General features: G+C 40.2%; 4 protein-coding genes across 6 annotated transcripts; 3 read left to right on the top strand and 1 right to left on the bottom strand.

Moving 5' to 3' along the window:
• Nucleotides 1–321: 321 nt before the first annotated feature.
• LOC117465881 (regulator of G-protein signaling 20-like) lies at nt 322–7,384 on the top strand. 2 transcript variants are annotated; one of them, XM_034108949.1, is made up of 5 exons: nt 322–425; nt 1,379–1,539; nt 5,277–5,360; nt 5,444–5,678; nt 6,473–7,384. In XM_034108949.1, the coding sequence occupies exons 2-5, from the start codon at nt 1,382–1,384 to the stop codon at nt 6,659–6,661; spliced, it is 666 nt and encodes a 221-aa protein (XP_033964840.1). In that variant the 5' UTR covers nt 322–425; nt 1,379–1,381; the 3' UTR covers nt 6,662–7,384. The 2 variants fall into 2 exon arrangements, with proteins under 2 accessions (XP_033964840.1, XP_033964841.1); XM_034108950.2 differs by lacking the exon at nt 322–425 and adding an exon at nt 876–1,037.
• A 257-nt stretch (nt 7,385–7,641) lies between these two features.
• lypla1 (lysophospholipase 1) lies at nt 7,642–10,862 on the bottom strand. 2 transcript variants are annotated; one of them, XM_034108946.2, is made up of 10 exons: nt 10,777–10,862; nt 10,456–10,626; nt 10,262–10,293; nt 10,089–10,154; nt 9,874–9,921; nt 9,724–9,794; nt 9,526–9,599; nt 8,900–9,001; nt 8,212–8,388; nt 7,642–8,129 (listed from the first exon to the last, which is right to left on the bottom strand). In XM_034108946.2, the coding sequence occupies exons 2-10, from the start codon at nt 10,522–10,524 to the stop codon at nt 8,070–8,072; spliced, it is 699 nt and encodes a 232-aa protein (XP_033964837.1). In that variant the 5' UTR covers nt 10,525–10,626; nt 10,777–10,862; the 3' UTR covers nt 7,642–8,069. The 2 variants fall into 2 exon arrangements, with proteins under 2 accessions (XP_033964837.1, XP_033964836.1); XM_034108945.2 differs by lacking the exon at nt 10,777–10,862 and having other exon boundaries at nt 10,456–10,770.
• Nucleotides 10,863–11,239: 377 nt separating this feature from the next.
• On the top strand, nt 11,240–13,670 carry mrpl15 (mitochondrial ribosomal protein L15). Its single transcript, XM_034109266.2, has 5 exons — nt 11,240–11,430; nt 11,602–11,759; nt 12,105–12,270; nt 13,004–13,127; nt 13,218–13,670. Exons 1-5 carry the CDS (start codon nt 11,329–11,331, stop codon nt 13,553–13,555), a joined length of 888 nt encoding a protein of 295 aa, XP_033965157.1. The 5' UTR covers nt 11,240–11,328; the 3' UTR covers nt 13,556–13,670.
• Nucleotides 13,671–13,766: 96 nt separating this feature from the next.
• Nucleotides 13,767–20,882, top strand: sox32 (SRY-box transcription factor 32). Its single transcript, XM_034109265.2, is given in 4 exon segments — nt 13,767–13,860; nt 19,589–19,781; nt 19,783–19,945; nt 20,218–20,882. Coding segments are annotated over 4 exon segments (1,110 nt in total). The 5' UTR covers nt 13,767–13,771.
• The last annotated feature ends 679 nt before the right edge of the window (nt 20,883–21,561 follow it).

The following is a 21,561-nucleotide window of genomic DNA, read 5'->3' as shown; positions in this document are numbered from 1 at the left end:
TCCCATCTGTACATGACCATCGGTTTAAAAGGAATGCATCTCAAAATAGACAACTGCGCAGTCTGGAGAAAATACCTTGCAATATTTATTTATTTTTATTTATGGATGATCTCTTATGGGATTTTAATGGGGTTTATCCACTCAAATCATCGCAGTGTCAGATCATCAGTACCCAAAGACATGGAATCTTAATATAATCTGTGGATTTAAATGTCTGGCAGCCTCAATCCTGCAGAAACCATTGCTGTAAACAGGAGGCGCACACAGTGTTCTGCCGTGAATGCACGGGGCGCAGACAATTATTTTCACACTTGCAGGAAACGCATGCGCGCAGAAGAGAAACCAACCAGTTTGTATCAAGTCGAGGCTGACGGATGTGATCGAGGCAAACAAATCTCCTGCATTCTGGCATTCATGGTGACACAGTGAGTAGACATTCAGATTCAACTTTTGGAATGATTACACCCTCGCATTTGTGCATTTTTTAATACAATAGACTGGATAAATGATGCAGTTGGGCTGGAGCATCTTTAAGTGAATATTCCAGGCATCTTTTTCCATTGGTGCGTGTTGTGGCGTGTATTTAAATAATAATAACGATGTTTAAGCATAATGTAGATCTGTTGCTCTCTGCCTGGCCAGAAAACCATCTGACTGTAAAATTATCAGCTTTTCTCATCAAATAATGTAATTATGTTTCTATAAATGGCTGCACACTGCTTGCTTTAGGGGGATTGCTTCGAATCGAACATCATGCATGAGTGTGTATGAGTGTGTGTGTGTGTGTGTGTGTGTGTGTGTGTGTGTGTGTGTGTGTGTGTGTGTGTGTGTGTGTGTGTGTGTGTGTGTGTGTGTGTGTGTGTGCATCCTCCCGAAGATGCGACTGATGGATGCGATTGCTGCGGTCCAAGAGTAAAGCCTTGTCGCTATCATTACTGCTCATCCCTCACAGACTAGGAGCGAGGAGGACAGAGAAAGGCGGCTGTTGCTCGTGACAATTTGTTTTTTTGTTGCATTCAGCATGAACCATCAAACCGGTAGGACATCTCGAGCTTTCAACTGCGATATATGCACCTTAAACGCACCATACGCGTCATTTCTTGATCGGGAAATGTCGATTTATTGAGGATGCATTGCACAGAAGTTGACCCCACTCGTCATGATCATGAAGTGTTCGTGCGTACACATGTTACCACTTTCCTTTACAGGATTATCTGGCGTTTCATTGCTTATTTAATCAGGTTTAAGACAGATCTAGGCCTCCTGTCATATCTTAATCTATTGTGATGTCTTGGATGTCTGTGTGCGTAATGCGCCAGCTTGATGCGGTAAAAAAAAAAGACCTCACTGTGGTCTCCATGTCTTCTTCTCTTCGCAGTCCATGGGTTCGGAGCGGGTGGAGATGCGTAAGAGACAGATGCAAGTTCATCAGGACGCAGCTGCCAGTGTCCTCCAAGCGCGCCACAGAATGGGAAACACCCCCACCAACGCCTCTAACGCCTGCTGCTTCTGCTGGTGCTGCTGCTGTAGCTGCTCCTGGTAAAGACCCTGCCTCACACTGCTGTACATGGGAGATATCAGATATGTGGGGGGAAAGACCCATTTACTGTATTTTGGGTAGCCTTTAATAATACATCTACCACACACAAATATTAGCTGAGAGATCATTGGAGACAGTATCTGTTGAAAAAGGCTATCTTTATAAAAAATGAGAATATCCTTTTTTTTAGATGATGCAGTTGCTGTCTAATATTCTTGAACAATTCTAAGTCCTGTTTCAAACGGGGGAATAAAATGCAAAAAAATCTAAAGAATAGTCCAAAACATAATTATATTCATCAATATGGACTACAGGGAATTAATAGGCAACAATTTGATAGTTTGATAATTGATTAATTAAACATTGGCTATAATTGCTGCTTTTTATATTTTAAACTGTATTAATGTTAATACATATCTTTGAGTTTTGGACTTGATGGTTGTACAAAACAAGTCTTTTTTTTTAACGATAAACAGCCATTTCTAGACATAATGATCAATCAATGAATTGTAAGAAAAGTAATTTATCGTAGCATAAAAATATGATACACGGCTTAGGCCAGTGGTTCTCAAACTTTTTCTGTCAGGCCCCCCCTTTGGATAAAAAAAAAAAAGTCGGGCCCCCCCAACACAAATAGTCAGGCTCAGTGGCGGCGCCAGAGACTTCTTTTGGGGGTGCTGTGAGGTAGCTTGACGTTTCATAGAGGGTGCTCAAACATTTAGGGTTTCCCATTAATGTACCGGGCGATACAGTGGAATTTTCTACTGCAACACTCCCCACGCAAATACACAATGTACCCGCAACTGTTACAATGAAGGCTCGATAATCAGCTCACGGCATATAGGTGTAAGCAGGGGTAAAGTGCTATTTTTATAGGTGGTATGTGGACCTCACATAGGGGGGTCCGAGGGCATGCTCCCCCGGGAAGATTTATTTTTAAATATTGAAGTTAAAAGCATCAATCTGGTGCACTTTGAGAGCAAAATTAAGAGATCTATGGATACATCTCTCAACACCCATATGAAACAGAACTGTAAACAGATTTACTTTTTCTTTATGGATATTTTACAAATCACCCTTTTAAACGTTATTCTTGTTTTACTGTCATATAGTATTTCATACCTGTTTTTCATTTATTCTCTTATTTTTTTATAACTATAATGATCATTATAAACGTGTGCCTCGGACATAATTGTTTACATTAATGGTGACCAAAACATTTGAGACCCACTGAGATAACACTGAGAGAGTCCTTTAGTTCACTGAGTCTCTCAGTCTGACAAGAGAGGACTCTCCTCCACTTTGTTGTTGAAAAAACTCCTTATATCCGTTATCGTAGCTCGCGAGCACCAGAAGCTAACAACAACGATCTCCGGTACCGGTGCGCTTTCTTGCTCGCACACACAAAATGGCTTGTTCCACACACACACACACACACACACACACACACACACACACACACACACACACACACACACACACACACACACACACACACACACACACACACACACACACACACACACACACACACACACACACACACACACACACACACACACACACACACACACACACACACACACACACACACACACACACACAAAGCCGAGCTTTAATGAAACACAGAGATCCAGACGTAATAGTACTGTACTGCATCATATTATTTTCGAATCAATAATTTTTCAATTCTCACTTTGAGAACCACTGGCTTAGGCTAACTGGGATAAAGTATAGAAGTATACTGCAGGAGACAAAACCAAGTAAGGTTTCCTTCATATCAAATCTTGTCACTTCAACATGTTTGCAAACAGACTCATAACTTGTATGTTGTTGTTTTTTAAGTCCAGTGGAAAACCACACATGAGACCTGTGACACACTAAATGTAACTGGACACAGCATCAGCAAACTGCATCATTTTACTAAGATGTCCCTCCTGGCCTCATTAAACAGTACCAGCTCAGTAGTGGAGATGACTTCCTCTGCCTCCATCCTCCCACCCATTCAATAACACCATCCCACACCACCATTCCAGAAAAACAGGAACACAGTGGTCCTGTGACCCATGCTGGATCTCATTGAACGGAGGCCTCAGGGGGTTATAACATGTTTTGAATTGTCCAACGTACACTTGTGCTTCCTCTGAGGACAGCCAACCTGTTGTGTGCCGTGTTAAATCACTCCACTGGGGATGAGTAATATATATCAATTCCATCTGATTGTTGCACAGCTACAAACAGGTTCCCAGAGGGGGGGGTGGGGGGTTCACAGCAGACTCTCATCTGAGCCAATTAGTGTACAGCCAGATGCTACATCAGGTGATGGGAACATTTTAATTACGCATAGGTAATCCCTACAGGACGATGTGGACAGTTTATCATTTTACTATTTACGCAAAGGTTCCCAGCAGAGCTTCCTGAATCTACTGTAGGTGTTCTTTTATTTCAAATGTCGCACAAACAAAAAATGCAGTCCCTCAAATATGGTATACTAGGCCTGCAGTAAATATACAAAATGGAGATATACTATTGTATTGCTAGCCAAGTTATTCTTCCTGGCAACTGCAGCGTTAACTCCCATCCGAGAAATAGTCCAGCCTAATACAGTGCGATAAAAAAAACAATCTTATTTTTACTTTACAGTTTTTGTATGGAATTAGCAAATACAATATTTTGTGATACCTGCCTGACGTTTAAAGTTGATAATTGGCATTTTTTTGGTATATTTGGACAAAGCCAGGTTAGCTGTAAACCCTTTTCCCAGTATTTAAAGTGGACCTATCATGCTATATTTGAATAATATATTGTAGGGCCATACCTATATAAAACATGTCTGGGAAGTCTTTTTTTCAAAATACCAAACAGATCATGCATTTTAGCCATGCCTCATTTCGCTCTATTTGCTCTTTTTTTAGCCCTGTTTTTGCAAGGGCTGATTCTGTGGCAAATGACCTGCAGCTGACCACGCCCCCTGCAAGGGAGGGGGGCGAGGCACGAGCGTCATGTTACCATGCTGTTACCATGCTGTTACCATGCTGTTACCATGCCACGGCAACCTCTCATTCCCCTGATAGGTGGAGAGTTGCCCATATAGGCGGAGCTCCCCGTTTCTGACTTCAGAACAATTTCAAATCTGTATCAGTCTGTATCAGATCCGTTGCAGCCCTGTTTATAGAGATTTGGGTATGGAGGAAAAGAGAGAGGGTTGTGTTTTCTGACACTTGGTGAGTCCCCTGACACACCGGGGACACATATTCATGTATAAAAGACGTACTAAAGTGCATTTTGCATGATAGGTCCCCTTTAAGCTAAGCTAAGCTAACTATCCGCTAACTGTGCCTTTATATTTGACGTACAGATATGAGAGTTGTATCAATCTTTTTATCTATCTCTTGGCGAGAACATTATAATAGGTATTTAAAATGGCACACTTTTCCTAAGAAGAGGAATGCAATGCTACATTTTACAATCATATTTCAGATGTGTGTCAAATGTTGCTGTAGCACAATCTGATAGTGAGATCATTTAAAAAAAAATGTGTCCAGTCACATAGCTTGTACAATGAACTGCTAGAAATAGCCTACTGAGCTTTGACAGGTATGATTTCACAGAGCTATATTATTTTTAGTAAGGTAGGCTGACATTAAAGGACTCAAGAGTTATTTAAATGTTGGCTGCAGTTTCAAAACTGGATGACAAGCTATTTATGGCCTTGTTTTCTGTTTTGTTTTTCCAGTTTGACTGTTAGGAGTGAGGACGAGACAATACAGAGGTCCACTTTTGAGCGCAGGACAGAGGGAACCAACAATTGTGAAGAAAGGTAATGGTTAAACACTGTGAACCTTTTGTGTGAGAGACAATTAAATAACAGTGAACTAACAGATCTATTATTTTATGTTTTAGCCCGAAGCCCACTCTGGAAGACGCTCGCTCCTGGCCCATGTCGTTTGAAAAGGTGATGAAGAGTGCAGCGGGCCGCGGCTGCTTCAGGCAGTTCCTGAGGACGGAGTTCAGCGAGGAGAACATGATGTTCTGGTTCGCCTGCGAGGAGCTCAAAAAGGAGACCAACAAGACTGTGGTGGAGGAGAAAGTCCGTCAGATATACGAGGACTTCATCTCAATCCTGTCCCCTAAAGAGGTGAGTTGGTGTGGCTACAGCGATTATAGTGCTGAAATGTTTTGAAAGAGTTATTGTTTAACTTTAGTGGAACAACAGAAAAATAAATCATCAACTAATGAAAACATCTTAAATGTTCTGTTAAGATTTTGGGGGTGTTGGTCGAGGAATAAAAAGCTAATTTAAAGACATTATCTAAACTAACTGTTATTTTCTTGATTAATAACCTTGTGTTAATTTGTTTTGTCCATACAAAGTCAGACATTTGGAAAATAAATCCTCTTATTACTTCCCAGAACACAAGACAGTTTATTAAATCACTTATTTGTCTCATCAAAGGTTATAGTTGGACATTTTGGGAAATAGCGCTTATCTGAAAAGCTTTGTTTTTGTTGCTCTGCACATACATACATTTATTTTGCAGTATAAAGTTTATTCAGGGGATTTATCGAGCAGTGCACATATTTTATATAAAAAACACAACTTTTTCAGTTCAAAACTAGTTTGGTATGAGTGTTCTTGGAGTCAGAAAAACCCAATTTCTGTTTCCCTCCTTAATGTGCACTAAGTTGGGTATATTTAATTTGCTGTTCTGGAGGAGACAGGCTTTTCTGCCTTGTTGCTCATAAATGCTAGTGACTGATGCAATAGAAAATAGTTTCATTTGTAAGGAGCTAGGCAGAAACAGTGCGTATACACCCTGCATTTTCTGTTAATCAACTATAAAATAAATCTGTTCAATCAATCATGTTAGCTCTAAATCGTGTAATGACATGAATCAGTGCTTCAATCTTTTACCTGCTCATCTTCTCCAGGTCAGTTTGGACTCGCGCGTTCGAGAAGTGATACACCGCAACATGCTGGAGCCCACCTCGCACACGTTCAACGACGCGCAGCAGCAGATCTACACGCTGATGCAGAGAGACTCATACCCTCGCTACATGAACTCAACTGCGTACACAGATCTGCTGAAGAGCCTGGAGGAGCCTCCCCCCGAGCCATAGACCCACCACTGACACACACTTAGCTTTTGAAAATGGCGCATGCGTCCCACCCGAAGGAGTTCTGTGTTCCTGTTGGAGTACCGCTATTTAGAGAAAGACAGACAGGAAAATGACCACTTCTTAAAACCGGTCGTCACCCAGCTGTTAAGTGCGGTTTATTTACCCATGATTAGCTTACCAAAATACTCGGAGCAAACAAGAACAAATGCTTCAGCATCAGTTACTTGTTAGAAAACATATCTATATTTTTATATATTCCCTAGCTTGACATTGCACTTTTCTACCTTGTTTAATGAGGGAAAGCATGCATCTGTGAGCACTGCATTTGTATTTAGGTATATTGTGAGCCTTAATGCATATCCAGTTCTTATAGAAACTACTAGGTTTTATTTAACAGTAACTTATGAAGAAGGAAAGTGCCTTGGAATAAGATCTTCTACACTAGCACCTTTGGTCTAACGTGGATGGTGCGAAAATGACTTCATATGTTGGTGCTTTCAGCTCTTCTCAAAGAAAAAAAGTTTATACAACTCGATGAGCTGAGAACCGGAAATAGATCTTGTCTGTGTGTTTCAATACTGTGATTTTAGTCATATTATGTTTAATTTAAACAAACTGAAATACATGACCATGACCACTGATATATTTGTGTATTTTAAAATATATTTGTGCAAAATAGATATTTTAATTCTCACAAATTAAATAAAGCACAATCGTATGTTGTTTTTTGCAGTTGTGTGTTTTCAACATATGGCACTATAAATTATTATGTGGATTGCATATAAGGCTGCCTTGAAAAAAATAAGTTTTCCCTGAAAATGCTTTGTTTAGATTTTTGTAACAAATTATGGGTGCAAAAACATGAACATGAAATTAATTATTGTTTTTACATAATTATTTAGCCTTTAAGACAAATCCAAAAACACCAACATAGCATATTTAAAATATATTTGTATTTTTAAAAAGCAAATCTGGAGGCGTTTTTATCTAGTACATTTGTTATATTTCTTTATCAACTAATAACTTGCTTCAGCACTACTACACTAAAGCTTCATTCATAAAAAAGTGCATTTAATAATAAGCCATTTATTGTGAGATATTAGGAATTAAACCATAAAGTATAGCCCTAGTTATTCCAGTACATGTGTTTCCTGCAGGAAATGGCTTGTCTTAATGGCACAGCTTTACAATCAAGCAACTAAAGTTACTCTAACACTGAGGGTTGTGTGTGGCACCAGGTCAGGATACAGCATTGTTTTTCGTTATCAGTCTCTCCGGGGTTAACATGGAGCCCCAGTCCGGTCCGGCTCTATGAGTAGCAGCGTGGTTTATTGTCAAGTAGAAAGTGGTTCAGGGAGTCCGAGGAGTCAAACCCGAAGGACTCTGACGGTGCTGTGCAGCTCCAAGATCATTCATCGCCGATGGCTGGAAGCTGCTTCTCTATGAATCGTTTCACATCCACCATTTCCTGCACACATACAGAATCAAATTAAATATATTCAGTATAGAACCGGAGCCTCTGAGTGAAATGTGGCTTTCCCCACACTGACCTCTGGACAGGCGCTGTGAGCTAGACCCCGATACGACTTGAAGGTGATATTGGCTGGATTGACGAGGCTCTTCATCTTCTCTGCTGTCTGGCTGCCAAACATAAAGGGAACCACGGGGTCGGCGTCCCCGTGGCACTGAAGGACGTGCATGTCCTTGTTAGGACAACTGGCAGATGCCTGTGAACAGAAGAGATGAATAATATTGTTATCATCTTATTATGAAAGATGTTGGAATATTCCTAATACAATTAAACAGAAATTCACTATAAAATTAACTACTGGGGTATTTCACCTTTGTTTTTGAGCAATTAAAAGAAGTGGGGAACTTCAATCATTTTACATTTCTCTAATGCTGTATTTGCATCCAACGCAAAGCAAATTTGACTGTGGGATTACTAAACTAAAGGATGTCATGAATAACTTCAACATGATCCCATTTTGTAAAAAGTCTGAATTCATGCTGTCATCAAGACAACAAGCAAACAAAATGATTGTTTCGGGAATGCTGTTCACATTGATCAGGGATATACTGACATTATAGCTGCACCAAAAGCCGCCTTGTCTATATTAGGCATAGATACAGCAGCAACATTATTATTATTATTTATTGTTTTGCGCTTTGTGTGAACCGACCAAAAGCTTCGTGTTTACTGAATCACTGAAAACCTCTAAATGAATCTTTGTCTACCTGAGGGAAGGACTTGCGCAGAGGGAGCCAGCAGCTGAGAGCGACCACTCCGGCTAGCTTCTGCTGAGTCGTCAAAGCCGTGTAGAGTGACAACGCTCCACCCTGGAAAGAAGAAAACAACAAAGAAAATAATCTTAGTTGTGTCGCTTGTGAATTGGTATCATAGCAGGAGAGGATGGAGAACATTAATATGTTAGATGTAATTGAGTTCTAGTGCTATGCTGTTAATCCCTCTGTGATCCATACATCTATTAAGTTGTATATATGAACCTATATTTACTGAGGGGAAAAGGGGTAACATAGCAGGATATTAATATTAATAATCTGACTACTGACACCCCTACATATATATATATATATATATATATATATATACCCCTTTAAACATGTACATTTTAGAGAAAGTAGCACATTCTTGACATCGGGGTTACAAATATTCTATTTATTAAAGTTAAAATATATAATTTTCAAGACTCTGCAGCTTAACTATGTGCAATAAATAACAAAACATAAATGCAATTATGTGAGAATATCTTCTGAATGTGTTTTATTGAATACATTATATGCATAACCAGTGAATCATTAAGTGTTATGTAACACATCATCTGCGTACATGCCACACTTACCTGTGAAAATCCACCCAGGAGAATTCTGTGTGAAGGAATTCCATTCTTCACTTCTTGGTCTATCAAGGCTTTAACTGTGGATAAATTAACAAAAACACTTGCTTCATACCGGCATCCGTTAACAAGCTCTTATGCAACTCAAACAAAATAGCAGCACATTCCTAACGACTTACTATACAATGAAATTGAAAGACTTACTGTTCTCTGACGCTCTTTTTATACCAGCCTCATCTTCATTTGCATCTGGGTTCAATCCATAGATATCGAACCTACACATGAGAGAAATCATGTGAGGCTCATTGTGTATGTGAAGATGGCGCACATATGTTCAAATACTGTGACACTTACCAAGATGGCATGGACATTCTCATGTTCAAAGAAACTGGCATGGTGGGACTGTAAACAATGGAGAAAAGTAACATCACAGTTTGGCTTAACATCATTTAACATGACAATAATTGTCTGGCAAACGATAGTAAACAAGGTGATTTTTACACCATTTATAATAGTGGATGATAAGACATTCATGATTGTGCAATGTTATAGATGCTGTATAAACGTACGCATGTGGACAGATGTATTTCACATGTGGTATCCTGATGCCAGCAAAACCTTCTGCCCAGCCATGTCTGTCAAATGGGACAAAATTAAACTAGTTTGACTAAAAGTATTTATGAGAGACCAGCAATAGTAGTGTTGCACAACAAGAGTACAAAAAAAGGATGTCTTCACATACCCTGTATCACCAAGTCCATGCAGGAATATCACCTGTAAAGAAACAGAGAAGGTCACCGTTAGAATAAGTTAAGGCATGTCAGAACGTGATGGCATTTTTAAATGTAACCAGTTGAGTAGTTATTGGAACCCACAGTTGCTTTAGGTTGAACTTCAACTAGCTTAGCGTTAGCTAATGTTCCCTGGTTAACTCACCGCCGCAGTAGCTTTCCGGGCAGCAGGCACAATGGCAGGTAAAGGAGCTGACATGCTATTGCCGCACATACAGCGCTGAGGCAGCTGATATGAAGAGACAAGTTAGCTACTGCGTAAGCTAATAACGATATCCCCTCCTGTCAATCTGTGTCGAGCTTTGTCCGATTCTGGCTGTCAAACAACAAACAGTTTAGGGGCTAATCGCGAACCCAGGATGAAAGTCAAGGTACCGCCGCCTCGTATTTCTATTGGCAGTGGTACATTTATTTCAAGAAGTTGAATTGTGTTGAAAATAATACACCGCCGAATTACACTACTCACCACCTGCACTGACATGCGTTGTAGACCCGCCCCCTCCACTTCGTGATTGGCTGTCAGCAGCAGTTCCTTACAGATTTAGAGCACCGATTGGTTAGTAGAAATGTCAATCAATGCTACTTAAATAAAGGTTAATTCGCATAGAAATAACAACAAACTACAACTCGACAACTCAGAAATAAATACAGTTTGTTAAGATTACAAAACAATACAAGCATCATATTTGAACAATATTAGATGGTGATATAAACATTTAACAAGCAAACAAGTCGTGACCTTTGACACAATTGTTAGGGCTTACATGTGATGTTTTATTTGTTCTGTTTACCCATTAAACTTTAAACAAGTATTTTTTCTCTACTCCTATGTTACCAATATGTAGTGACATTCACCAACCATAAAATACCGCTTAAAAAACTGTTTATATAGCACATTATGACTGTTGCCCTTTTATTTTGAAATGTGGATCTGCCACGTGAAGCCCTTCCGCTCAAGTCAGTCACATGACCTATATGTCCTTGGTTTGGCAACTAGTGACATGTGAGGAAAAGAAACATGTCTTTCCCTAAAAAACCTGGTAAAGCGTTAGATATTTTGAAAAATCTCCCGCGGATAACTTTAGCAAACTTGCGGCCTGAGCCAGGATCTATAAAGGCGGTAAGTTTGAATGTTCAATCAGTATTTAGGCTATATTTTGTAGCTGCTCTAGCTAACGTAGCTAGTTAGCCGGTTTTGGCAGTGGATATGAATGCTAATATGTCAGTTGTTTTGATAGGATGATACATATACTAGCTAGCTAAAACCCTTGCATTTGTTTTTTAATTATAGGATAAACGTCTGGGCAGAGGACAGCATGGTGGCAACAGAAGCGGCCGAGGACATAAAGGACAGCGACAGAGAGGCAACAGGCCTCGGCTGGGATTTGAAGGGGGTCACACTCCTTTTTATCTCTCCATTCCAAAATATGGCTACAATGAAGGACACAGGTAAACGAGTTACAGTCAAGGTTTTCATAGATCATAGATTTTACGTCATTGAAATGCGTCTGTAAAGAATTGTATCTGTTACACCACACATTTCTCTCACAAGGATTCATAACTAGATGCAGTTCTTTATATGGATAATCATAGTAGTGCATCTGGTGGAAATGCATATTAATACCCCCAAATCCTACACATGTCCAGTATAAATGTGGTATAAATGTTGTTGCTGCTCAATGCTGCAATTATACAGAATGTGTTTCATGGGTTATTTGTTGTACTATTTGTTATTTGTGTCAAGATCTCAAATAATTTCAACCAATAAATGTCATATTTGTGTGTCGTCCACAGTCGGCGTCCTCAGTACCAACCTCTGTCATTGAAACGACTGCAGTATCTGATTGATCTGGGCCGTGTGGACCCCTCCCAGCCCATAGACCTGACCCAGCTAGTGAACAGCAGAGGGATAACAATCCAGCCTCTGAAGAGGGACTATGGAGTCCAGCTTGTTGATGAGGTAATTTCTCATTGAGCATGGAGTTGTTTGCTCCAAGCATTAATAAAAAGACACAAAGGCAGCTGTTTTCTCTCCTCCAATGTTTAAATTGGAGGAGACACTTATCAGTTACACACTTGTCTCTTCAGGTCATAGTATCAATGAGAGAAGCATTGTTAGAGAAATCCCAGGGCAACTACTAATTGCCACGTCACAGGACGTCCTGCACACACGGCGGTTTTAAACCTAAACTGTCAATGGTATTCCCAGCTGTTTCTTTTGTTTGGTTGCCAATGACAGTTTCAGAAAGTCTCCTGTTTACATATATCTATTTCAAGTGACAAACAGCTAATAACCTGCCCACACTGATGCAGTACTATACGCAGTGTAAAATCCAATTATGTGAGGGGTATAGCTGTACCATGCATACAGTATTTTATATATATCAAACACATTCTACACAACTACAAAGAAAGTACCTGATGCTGACAGCAAACCATAGATTTCAGGAGAGAAAAAACATTTAAACTTTTCTTTATAAAACATTGACTCCTATGCAAGTTTGGTAAACAACCACTGCGATGTAAGTCATAAAAGGGTTCAAAGTGTGGCTCTGGATCATCTTGCGCCAGTAGATGGCACCATATAACAGTAGTGTCAATGTCACAGATCAAGATGTTGTTTTTTTCGCCCCATGTCTTTTGTTCCCTGTTCTGCTAGAAGTGCCACATGTTAAGTGCTTTTTCTGTTCCAGGGTGCTGACATTTTCGCTGCAAAAATCAACATTGAAGTTCAGAGAGCGTCTGAAGGAGCTATAGCTGCTATTGAGAGGAACGGAGGGGTCATAACGACTGGTTTTTATGATCCTATAAGTCTTGGTAACTAATAAAACAGTCTCTATCAATCCATAATATAACAGGAAGATCGTTTAGATAAAAAGCCTTAACATGTATTCTATTTTCCTGCAGGTATTCTCATCAAGCCTGTACCCTTCTTCTTGCGTGGGCAGCCCATTCCAAAGCGCATGTTACCAGGGCAGGATATGGTTCCCTTTTACACAGATGCTGAAAACAGAGGTTACTTGGCAGACCCGGACAAAATCCAGCAGGCCCGGCTAGCCCTGGCACAGAAGTATGGATACATTTTGCCAGACATTTCAAAGGATGAACTGTATCACATGCTCGCCATGAGGAAGGATGTTCGACAGATCTTCTTTGGCCTTGCTCCAGGCTGGGTCGTTAACATGTCGGAGAAAAAGATTCTGAAACCAACTGATGAGAAACTTCTGAAGTATTACCGCTCATAAGGAGATGTATGATTACATGTACAGTATCTCATGGCGGAAATCAGAAAATGACTGAGGTTTGGTTGTTGGAAATGTGTAAGAAATGTTTGTTTCTATTAAAAAATGTGGAAAAAGATTAAGAAGTCTTGTCTTTAAATTCAATCTTGAACTATATTTTAATTTGTTTTGTCATCTCATTAAAAGGAATTTATCTTTTGACCACTAAGACATGACTACATGAATGAGTGTTTTCTGACGTCCGAAGGCCTTGTGTCAACGAGCAACGGGCTCGTGCGGCATGATGGAAAGAACGTGAACTGTAACAGGTGAGGGGGAAATAAGGAAAATAAGATAACTCAAAGAATGAAAACAGGAAACAGATGCCTGGTGATGTGTGTTACTTGTGAAATGGGTTGCCTCGGCCCTAGAAGGGGAGTTTGAAATTAGTCATAGGCAGCTGTATCCTGGTGTGGACGTTCAAAAGACCCCTCTCCATCCTCTTGGAATACAATCACAGGCAAACACATATACAACTTTTCCCCCGTTAAGACATGAAAATGCCATGGATACTTTGATTTCACTGTAATTAAATCAAGATGTGGTATTTATTACTTTCACCCACCGTCACACTTTCACTGTTTACAGTCGTTTAAAATGAAAGCCAGTTTATTGTGATGCAGAATCTCATTAAGATTTTGAGATATTACAATCAACACTTAAGGGCCATTTGCACCTTGCCTGTACCAGAATATACTCGTAGGTTTGGGACTGGATAATTGTTCCCTTGTGTTTAAACTCCATTACGCTCATGTTTATCTTTTGAAGTCAAAATGGCACAGTCGCTATATATAACTTGGTATTTTACACAGATATTGTCTTCAGGGACGCTGCCATAGAATTTCTGCTGGTATAAAAACACTTTATCAAAGGAAGCTATGTTTGTGTGTGTGTGTGCACGAGCATTTTGTTTCGATACAAAGTCCACTCTGCCAGGCAGGCAGCTCTCAATTATGTAAGAATAAAAGTGACAACGAAATTGAAACCGAGTTATTTTAATTAATTTAACTAAGTTATTGTGGTTAATTTTAAATGTGTATTTCATACAGTATTTTTTGTACATTTTGTAATTTGTTACGATAAGGGAGAAAGGTTAAGCTTTAATGGCTTTGCTTGTGGTTCCCTGAGTGTTTTCCTGAATCTCAAGTATCCAATCCACTACACAAGTAGTGGATACATACACACAGCCGGCCCTGCCAGGAAAACCAGCCCAAATCCTTACAGCATAATACTTTAAATAAATCACGACACAGGAAAGAAACAGCACAATCATTGTTTATGGCAGAACTACAGCGCTTATCTTCAAAGCAGCAGATCCTTTTGAATTTCTATCAGGTCTCAGACGAGCAAAAGAGAGAAAAAGAGTGAGCACACACATCGACTCTGTGGATGTGTGGCTGCTGAGAGTTTTCACAAAACAATGAAGCAATCAAATCATGTATTTCTCTATCAATTACAAGAAAACAAGTCATTCACTTTGGCTCAAAAGATTTGTTTGTCTGTTTTAATGGCAGGAATTTTATCTTTGGTTTGTGCCTTAATAATCTAATGTCTGAGTCTAACCAGTTCACACTTTTTAATTAAATATCCAGGCATTGCTGATGGAGCTGAGCGGATTGTTTTGGTTATCTGATGGCTTGAATGAGCCGTTTAAGACAGACAGATATCATGGTGTCTCACAGGTCTCAGTCTAGTTCCAGTTAATAATTAAGGCTAATTACAGGTGTCTTTTCTTCTGTCTGTGGATGTGAGACGTGTGGATCAGGTGTTGGTTCAGGATCAGATTTACACATAGGGGGATATTTGGGTCCAAATATGTTGACATAAAAAAATGGCCTGCTGTGGCACTTACATTCAACGCTTGGTTGTCTGAACAATAAAACAACTGGAAGACTCTTTCAGATAAGACTCTTATCAGCAGAATACAATTCCTCATTTACAAAGAATAGTGCTCTTTCTCTCTGTTTTGCCTCATTAGCCAGTCTGCATGATAGACAGATGCAATACAATTAGAAACAAGTGTGACTACAATTCAAGAGCCAGACTGAAGACTCGATGGATGTTTTCTTTGGAACTGTATATCAAGTGAACATTATTATTCATTTGTAGACTAAAATACTATGTTTACATGTCTGTGGCTAATGATTATTTTCACTTCTGATCAGTCTGTCAATTGTCTTTGAGAAGAAATGTCAATGAAATGCCTGTCAAAACTTCAAAAAGCTATAATTGTCTCTTTAATCCTTGAATATATTAACATTAAAAAAGACACCTCCTTAGAAGTTGAACTAATTCGCTTCCTCAAGTAACTTTCTCATATTCGTATTTCTATTTATGTCCTCTCAATCACATGTTATCCATGTTCTCTCAGTCATGCAGGCATGTTTGAACATGTGAGCTTTTGCATTTACGAAAATAAATACAGATTTAGAGTGAAAACAGGGAAAAGCCAAAAAGCCTTACATTAAACACAATGTAAATACAAACATTGATCAGCGGTTGGTTAATGAATGTCAGATGGATACAACTCTTACGTTTGCACACTGCCTGGCCCTACCTGGGCCTGCAGGTTTGAGTGTGTGTTTGAAGCCTGGGCTGTTATCTCTGCACAGAGGTGGGGGGGGGGGGGGGGCATCATTGTATTCTGCTAATGAGGCTACATTAAGCCTGTCTACTCCAGGGGGGCATGTAATCCCCTCAGCTGGCCTGATGTAGGGCTGGGCAGGGCGCTGTTTACACGGGGAGTGTGGAGGCTAGCACCCATAGCTTCTGTCTACTGTTGAATCTGCTCAAACACCTGATTAAGAAGTGGAGGTGGGAGTAGGGGGGTGGGGGGGGGGGACATGCCACTGCATAGAATGGTGTCTGAGGCTTGACACGGTGTATCTTGATGCTGGCCTGCTGTGCCCATACAATACAAAACAATGCAGTACCATCCCTCGCTGCGAAGATCACGGTCATGTTATCCCCTTCACACCGTCACGGCTATGAAACAATGCAGCTCTCTATGAATGAGCCACTGTAAGGAAAGTCGGTGGGATGGCACTGAAGTGGCAGAGGCATACAGTGCTTCATTATGGGAGGTCAAGCCACAGGCCTCAGGCTTTTACTCCTTCATTTCTAGGTGGGTGGATGTCTTCATTCAGGGTCAGCAAATCCTCATATATCCATAATAATTGTTCATCAGCTGTTGTGGCATCTTCATTGGTAAAAAGGCTCCAGTCCAAATCAGTAAATATACTCCACTGAACAGCAAAGCATCCTTTTCCTTCACAAATTTGCTCAAAAGTGCTAAAAATCCAGCCAATATCCAACCCTGAGCATCATCCTTGGTAAATCCTGCTGAGTTTTTCTCCGGCTCTTCACCTGTGCCAACTTGGCCAGCACTGATCCAAAGTGAAGAAAGAGAGGAGTGTCCCATATATGAGTACTGTCCAATACAATGGCACATTGTGATCAGACACTGAGAACAATCCCCATTCAGAAAGTACTGTGGCCATTCTGCTTGTTTGGCTATGAGACAATGTAAGATACAGTACCTCACTGTCACTTTATAGATTAGGATTCATCAACAGAGCCGGAATAAAGGGCACATGACGCGCTAATGTATATAAACGGTTTGGAAGTGGCGAAAAAAACATGGTTATTATCCAAACTTTGAATTCACATATTAACCTCTAACCCTAAACAATATTTAGCCGGCTCAGTTCACATAGTCTCAGTCGAAACTAACATTATTGTATTCACGCTGCGTCGTTCAAGCTAATTGATTAAATCCATTAGTGCTTTTCACGGCGTGTTGGAGCATGCGTGCCGTTTAACGCCGCGGATGTGGATTCAAACTCTAATTCTGACAACCTAAAGAAAAACAACCCCCTCACAATAACAAACTATACATGGCTTATTTGAATAAATAATTCCGTTTTAAATACACATTGAAAATCTGAATTTTGAGATATTTATAATCGTCCCATCAAAGACAGGCCACTTTATCAGTTTCGGCTGATACGATTAAGTGGCTTAAATCCAGTTGTCAAGGGGAGACGGGAGCACAGATGCTTTTATCACCAGTGTTATTGAATGTCACAGTATTGATCTTTTTTTTTTTAATGAAGATATCAAAATCAACTAGGCCTGATGTACTTCTACTGCAGGGTTAAAGTCCAAGATGCTCCTAATAAGAATATAAAAGAAACATTGCACCCGTTTCACTGTGCCATTGCTTTTACGCATTGCAGTGGACACTTTCTGTAGGTTTCTTACAGAAAAAAAGCAAACTCGCCCTGCATTTCCTTGTGTATTAACCCTGCTAATCCATAATACACAGTATTTACAATTTAAATAGACCACATAAGTGAATCGTCTGCCGGGACAAAGCAGGGCAGGTGCAGGTATAACTGTGGGTCCGTGTATTGCAGATTTAACGTCGCCGCTGTCCCCATTATGGTGTCTATTGTCTGGTTAATTTTAGTTGCCAGTGACACATATTCATTGAAACCATAATAAGCGAGCACCTGTAATGGCACACTATTATAATAAAGTGGGATCACATGCACCTTAAGAGTTTCTAGAGAGATCATTAATGGTGGATACACGCATCATCATTATTTATTTTTGATTGTTTTATGGATTGTAGTCTATGGCTACCATCATTTTCTATGTGCTTTTTCCGCAATAATGTAAGTGTACATTTTTGGTATTTTTAAAAGTCAAGGACTTACAATATTTCCTTAGTTTTTTGCATGGCTTGTGCTTTGTGTCACCAGAAATAAAACCTTTATTTAACAACGTGCTGAAAGATAATTAGTTTATTCTAATATTAAATAAATGTTTTTTTAATTTCCCTAGTAATATATGTGTAGAAATGTATATTATATAGCATTCCAATAATATAAATAATTCAGTATGTATACTCAAGAGTGACTGATGGTCTATTTCACTTTTATTTCTTATGATATTTAAATAATATTGTTATGATAATTTAACTTGTTGATGTTACTTTCCAAATGTAATTTTCAGCTGTGTTATTTTTTAAATAACCTGCGAAAATCTGTCAAAAATCAATGCTGGACTGAAAGAGAAACGCTGCAGCCATCGTGCTTCAGTTTCTGTGAGTCTGAAGGAGTGTTCACTGTTTTCAATACTCTTTGTTTATAACCCCCAAGCTTCAGTCAGCCTATTTTGTGGAACTTTTTTTTGCATGCAGGTATTTTTGAAGTCCTGAATGTGAGCTCATCACGCCCCTGTGCACACCTGACCTATCAGTTTTTGTATCAGGCAAATATTTGTGCGCGGTAATCGTGCAATAAACACGCATTGATCATGTTTGTTTCTGTCCTGTAAATACTTTGATAGAGAGACAGTGGATGGCCGATAAGAGCCGAGAGCCACAATGTAATTAGTAACCAGCCCTGCCTCCTGGACACTTTGATGTTCACCTATCCCTGCTGCCTTTCATGACCTATTGATTAGATTCCATTTCTCTCTGATAGCCAAAGGTGTTATTGGATTTCCATAATATGGGTTTAAGTGAATCAAGGAACATTTCTTAGACTTTTTGCTAAATGTCAGGAACTCTTTTATTTACGCACAAATAGAGGAGCAGTCAAATATGTTGGTGATTATAGGAGGACTAAACAAACTCAGTCCTACTTTGACTTTCATCATTTACTATAGACAATGTTATTGTGTTTAAGAGGAAAACACGTGTTTCTCTTATTTTGGAATCGAGACTTCATGGATAAATGTAAATAGTTCATGGTCTTTTAAGCTTTAAATGGGCATTACATGTTATTTTATTATATTAAAAGCCCATTTGAGTTTTATTACAGACTCGCGTCTCTTCTCCATCTGAAGTTTCGTGCTATCGTTGATTGGGGCGTCAGATGGGCCTATCACCGTCCCGAGAAAACACCTGAAATTCACACCTTAAATCCACTCCTCCTGGCCTCCTATTGGTGGAGCGCCCACATAAATCGGTCCCCTCTGCATCACCAGGAGTATGACAGCGGATAGCCAAAACATCATCACCATCCGTAACATCAACATGCATTTCAGCCACGACCCAGCTGCTTTCCAACTTTGCGCAAACCGTGCCATGTTCAAGAGCGCGGACTCGGGCTCCGTGGACGGGGAGCTGATGATCGAGGAGCGCTCCCCGAGCTCCGGGCCCTCCAGCCCGCTGTCAGTGAAACTCGGACTCCAGCTGCGCCAGCCCCGAGGTAAAGTCTTTGTCAACGCAGCAGAGAGTCAGAAGGCCCTTGAACGCCTTCATCATCTGGACCAAAGAGGAGCGCAGGCGGCTGGCACAGCTCAACCCAGACCTGGAGAACACGGATCTGAGCAAAATACTCGGTAAGAATTTGAATAAACAACGTGAAATGTATTGGAAAACCAAAAATGTTGCTTTAGTTAATAGACTCTTGGAGAACAAGTGTTCCCTCTTAAAAACATTATATTTTTGTTTTGTTATTTGGCCTAGAGCATCTCTCATATATTATGAAAACCACTTTAATCTTGCTTTGAATGGGTCTACAAAGAGCTCAGTTGCATACAATGTTGGCTCATTAGTTCATTTTGCTAAACCGATGAGTATACAGATCATTGACCCCGTTGTGTTCTTGCAGGAAAAACTTGGAAGGCCATGTCTCTGGTGGAGAAGCGTCCATACATGCAGGAAGCGGAGCGTCTAAGAGTCCAGCACACCGTCGACTATCCAAACTACAAGTACCGGCCCCGCAGGAGGAGGCAGCCGAAGAAGAGCTCCAAAGCCCAGGGTGTGGAGCTTCCTCACTCCCTGCTCTGCGGCTCAGGCTTCCCCAGGTCCTACAACCTCACCTACCTGCTCCAGAACCAGCAGCAATACTCACCAGCTTTCCTAAACTCCCAAGCTAACTTTGTCTCCTTGAGCAACAGTTACCCAAACTCTTATCCAGACACAGGAGTGGCAGCAGACGTTTTACAAAATAAGTCTGAGGTGTGCCCAAACCCTCCTGCGTACCCTGCAGAACCTCAGCTGTATTTCAGTGCTCAGCACATGCAGTATGGTTTCTCCAGCGCTGCAGCTCCACATGTGGATCAGGGGGAGTCCAGCAGGGTTTACGGGGGCCTGTTGTCTGTGGGGCCCTCCCTAGAGTTCTACCTGGAGCAGGTTCAGCTGGACATGCTGTACGATCTGGACCGCAGCGAGTTCGAACAGTACATGGGTCCAAACCCTCACAGGCCGGAGTCAGTGGATCCCAGCTGCTACATTCAGCAGAACAGCCACCAAGAGAGACGCTCACTCGCATAAAACTAAACAATGTGTATTTATTTAAAGTATGTCACTATAGTTTGATAAAGACTGCTGGAACTTTATATTGTGTGTATGACAAGTTGAATGTCTTCTGTACTGTCTTCTGATGTAATTATTGTACAATAAATAATCAACTTATGTTCATGTCCTTATTATATCTTGAAAATGACTGGTGGAACAGACTGACACCATTTTAAATAATATAACTGCTTGAATCTCCACATTATCATAGTGGGTTGTAAACCATCTAAAAAAAGTGTAAAACTGCCTATAAATTCTACAAAAGGGAGCTGAAAGTTAACTGATATACCAACATCTTAATATTAGTCTCATCCTAGAGTGTTTATCACAATAAAAAAATAAAGACAAAGCCAGAAAAGTTTTCATTCAGTTGCTCCTCATGACAACAGATCTTAATATGATGTTACGGCTGTATGTATTCCTCGTTTCTTTTTCCCTTTGGTTCCTCTACCCAGGTGTGCTGCATTGCTTTAAGGAGGTTCAGCCAAGGTGCACCTGGAGAAGGAAGTGCTTAAAAGCTCCAGTGCAGCAGAAGAGAGAGGCCTCTCTCTTGTTACAGCAATGCAGCACACATGGGTAGAGGAACCAAAGGGAAAAAGAAACAGGGAATACATACAGCTGTAACATATGACTTAAAAATGATTTTAAATAACTC

Source organism: Pseudochaenichthys georgianus, chromosome 20 (assembly GCF_902827115.2).
Source record: "Pseudochaenichthys georgianus chromosome 20, fPseGeo1.2, whole genome shotgun sequence".
Classification (NCBI taxonomy): domain Eukaryota; kingdom Metazoa; phylum Chordata; class Actinopteri; order Perciformes; family Channichthyidae; genus Pseudochaenichthys; species Pseudochaenichthys georgianus.
The sequence above is the reverse complement of the archived record's forward strand: the minus strand, read 5'-3'. Positions and strand labels throughout refer to the sequence as shown.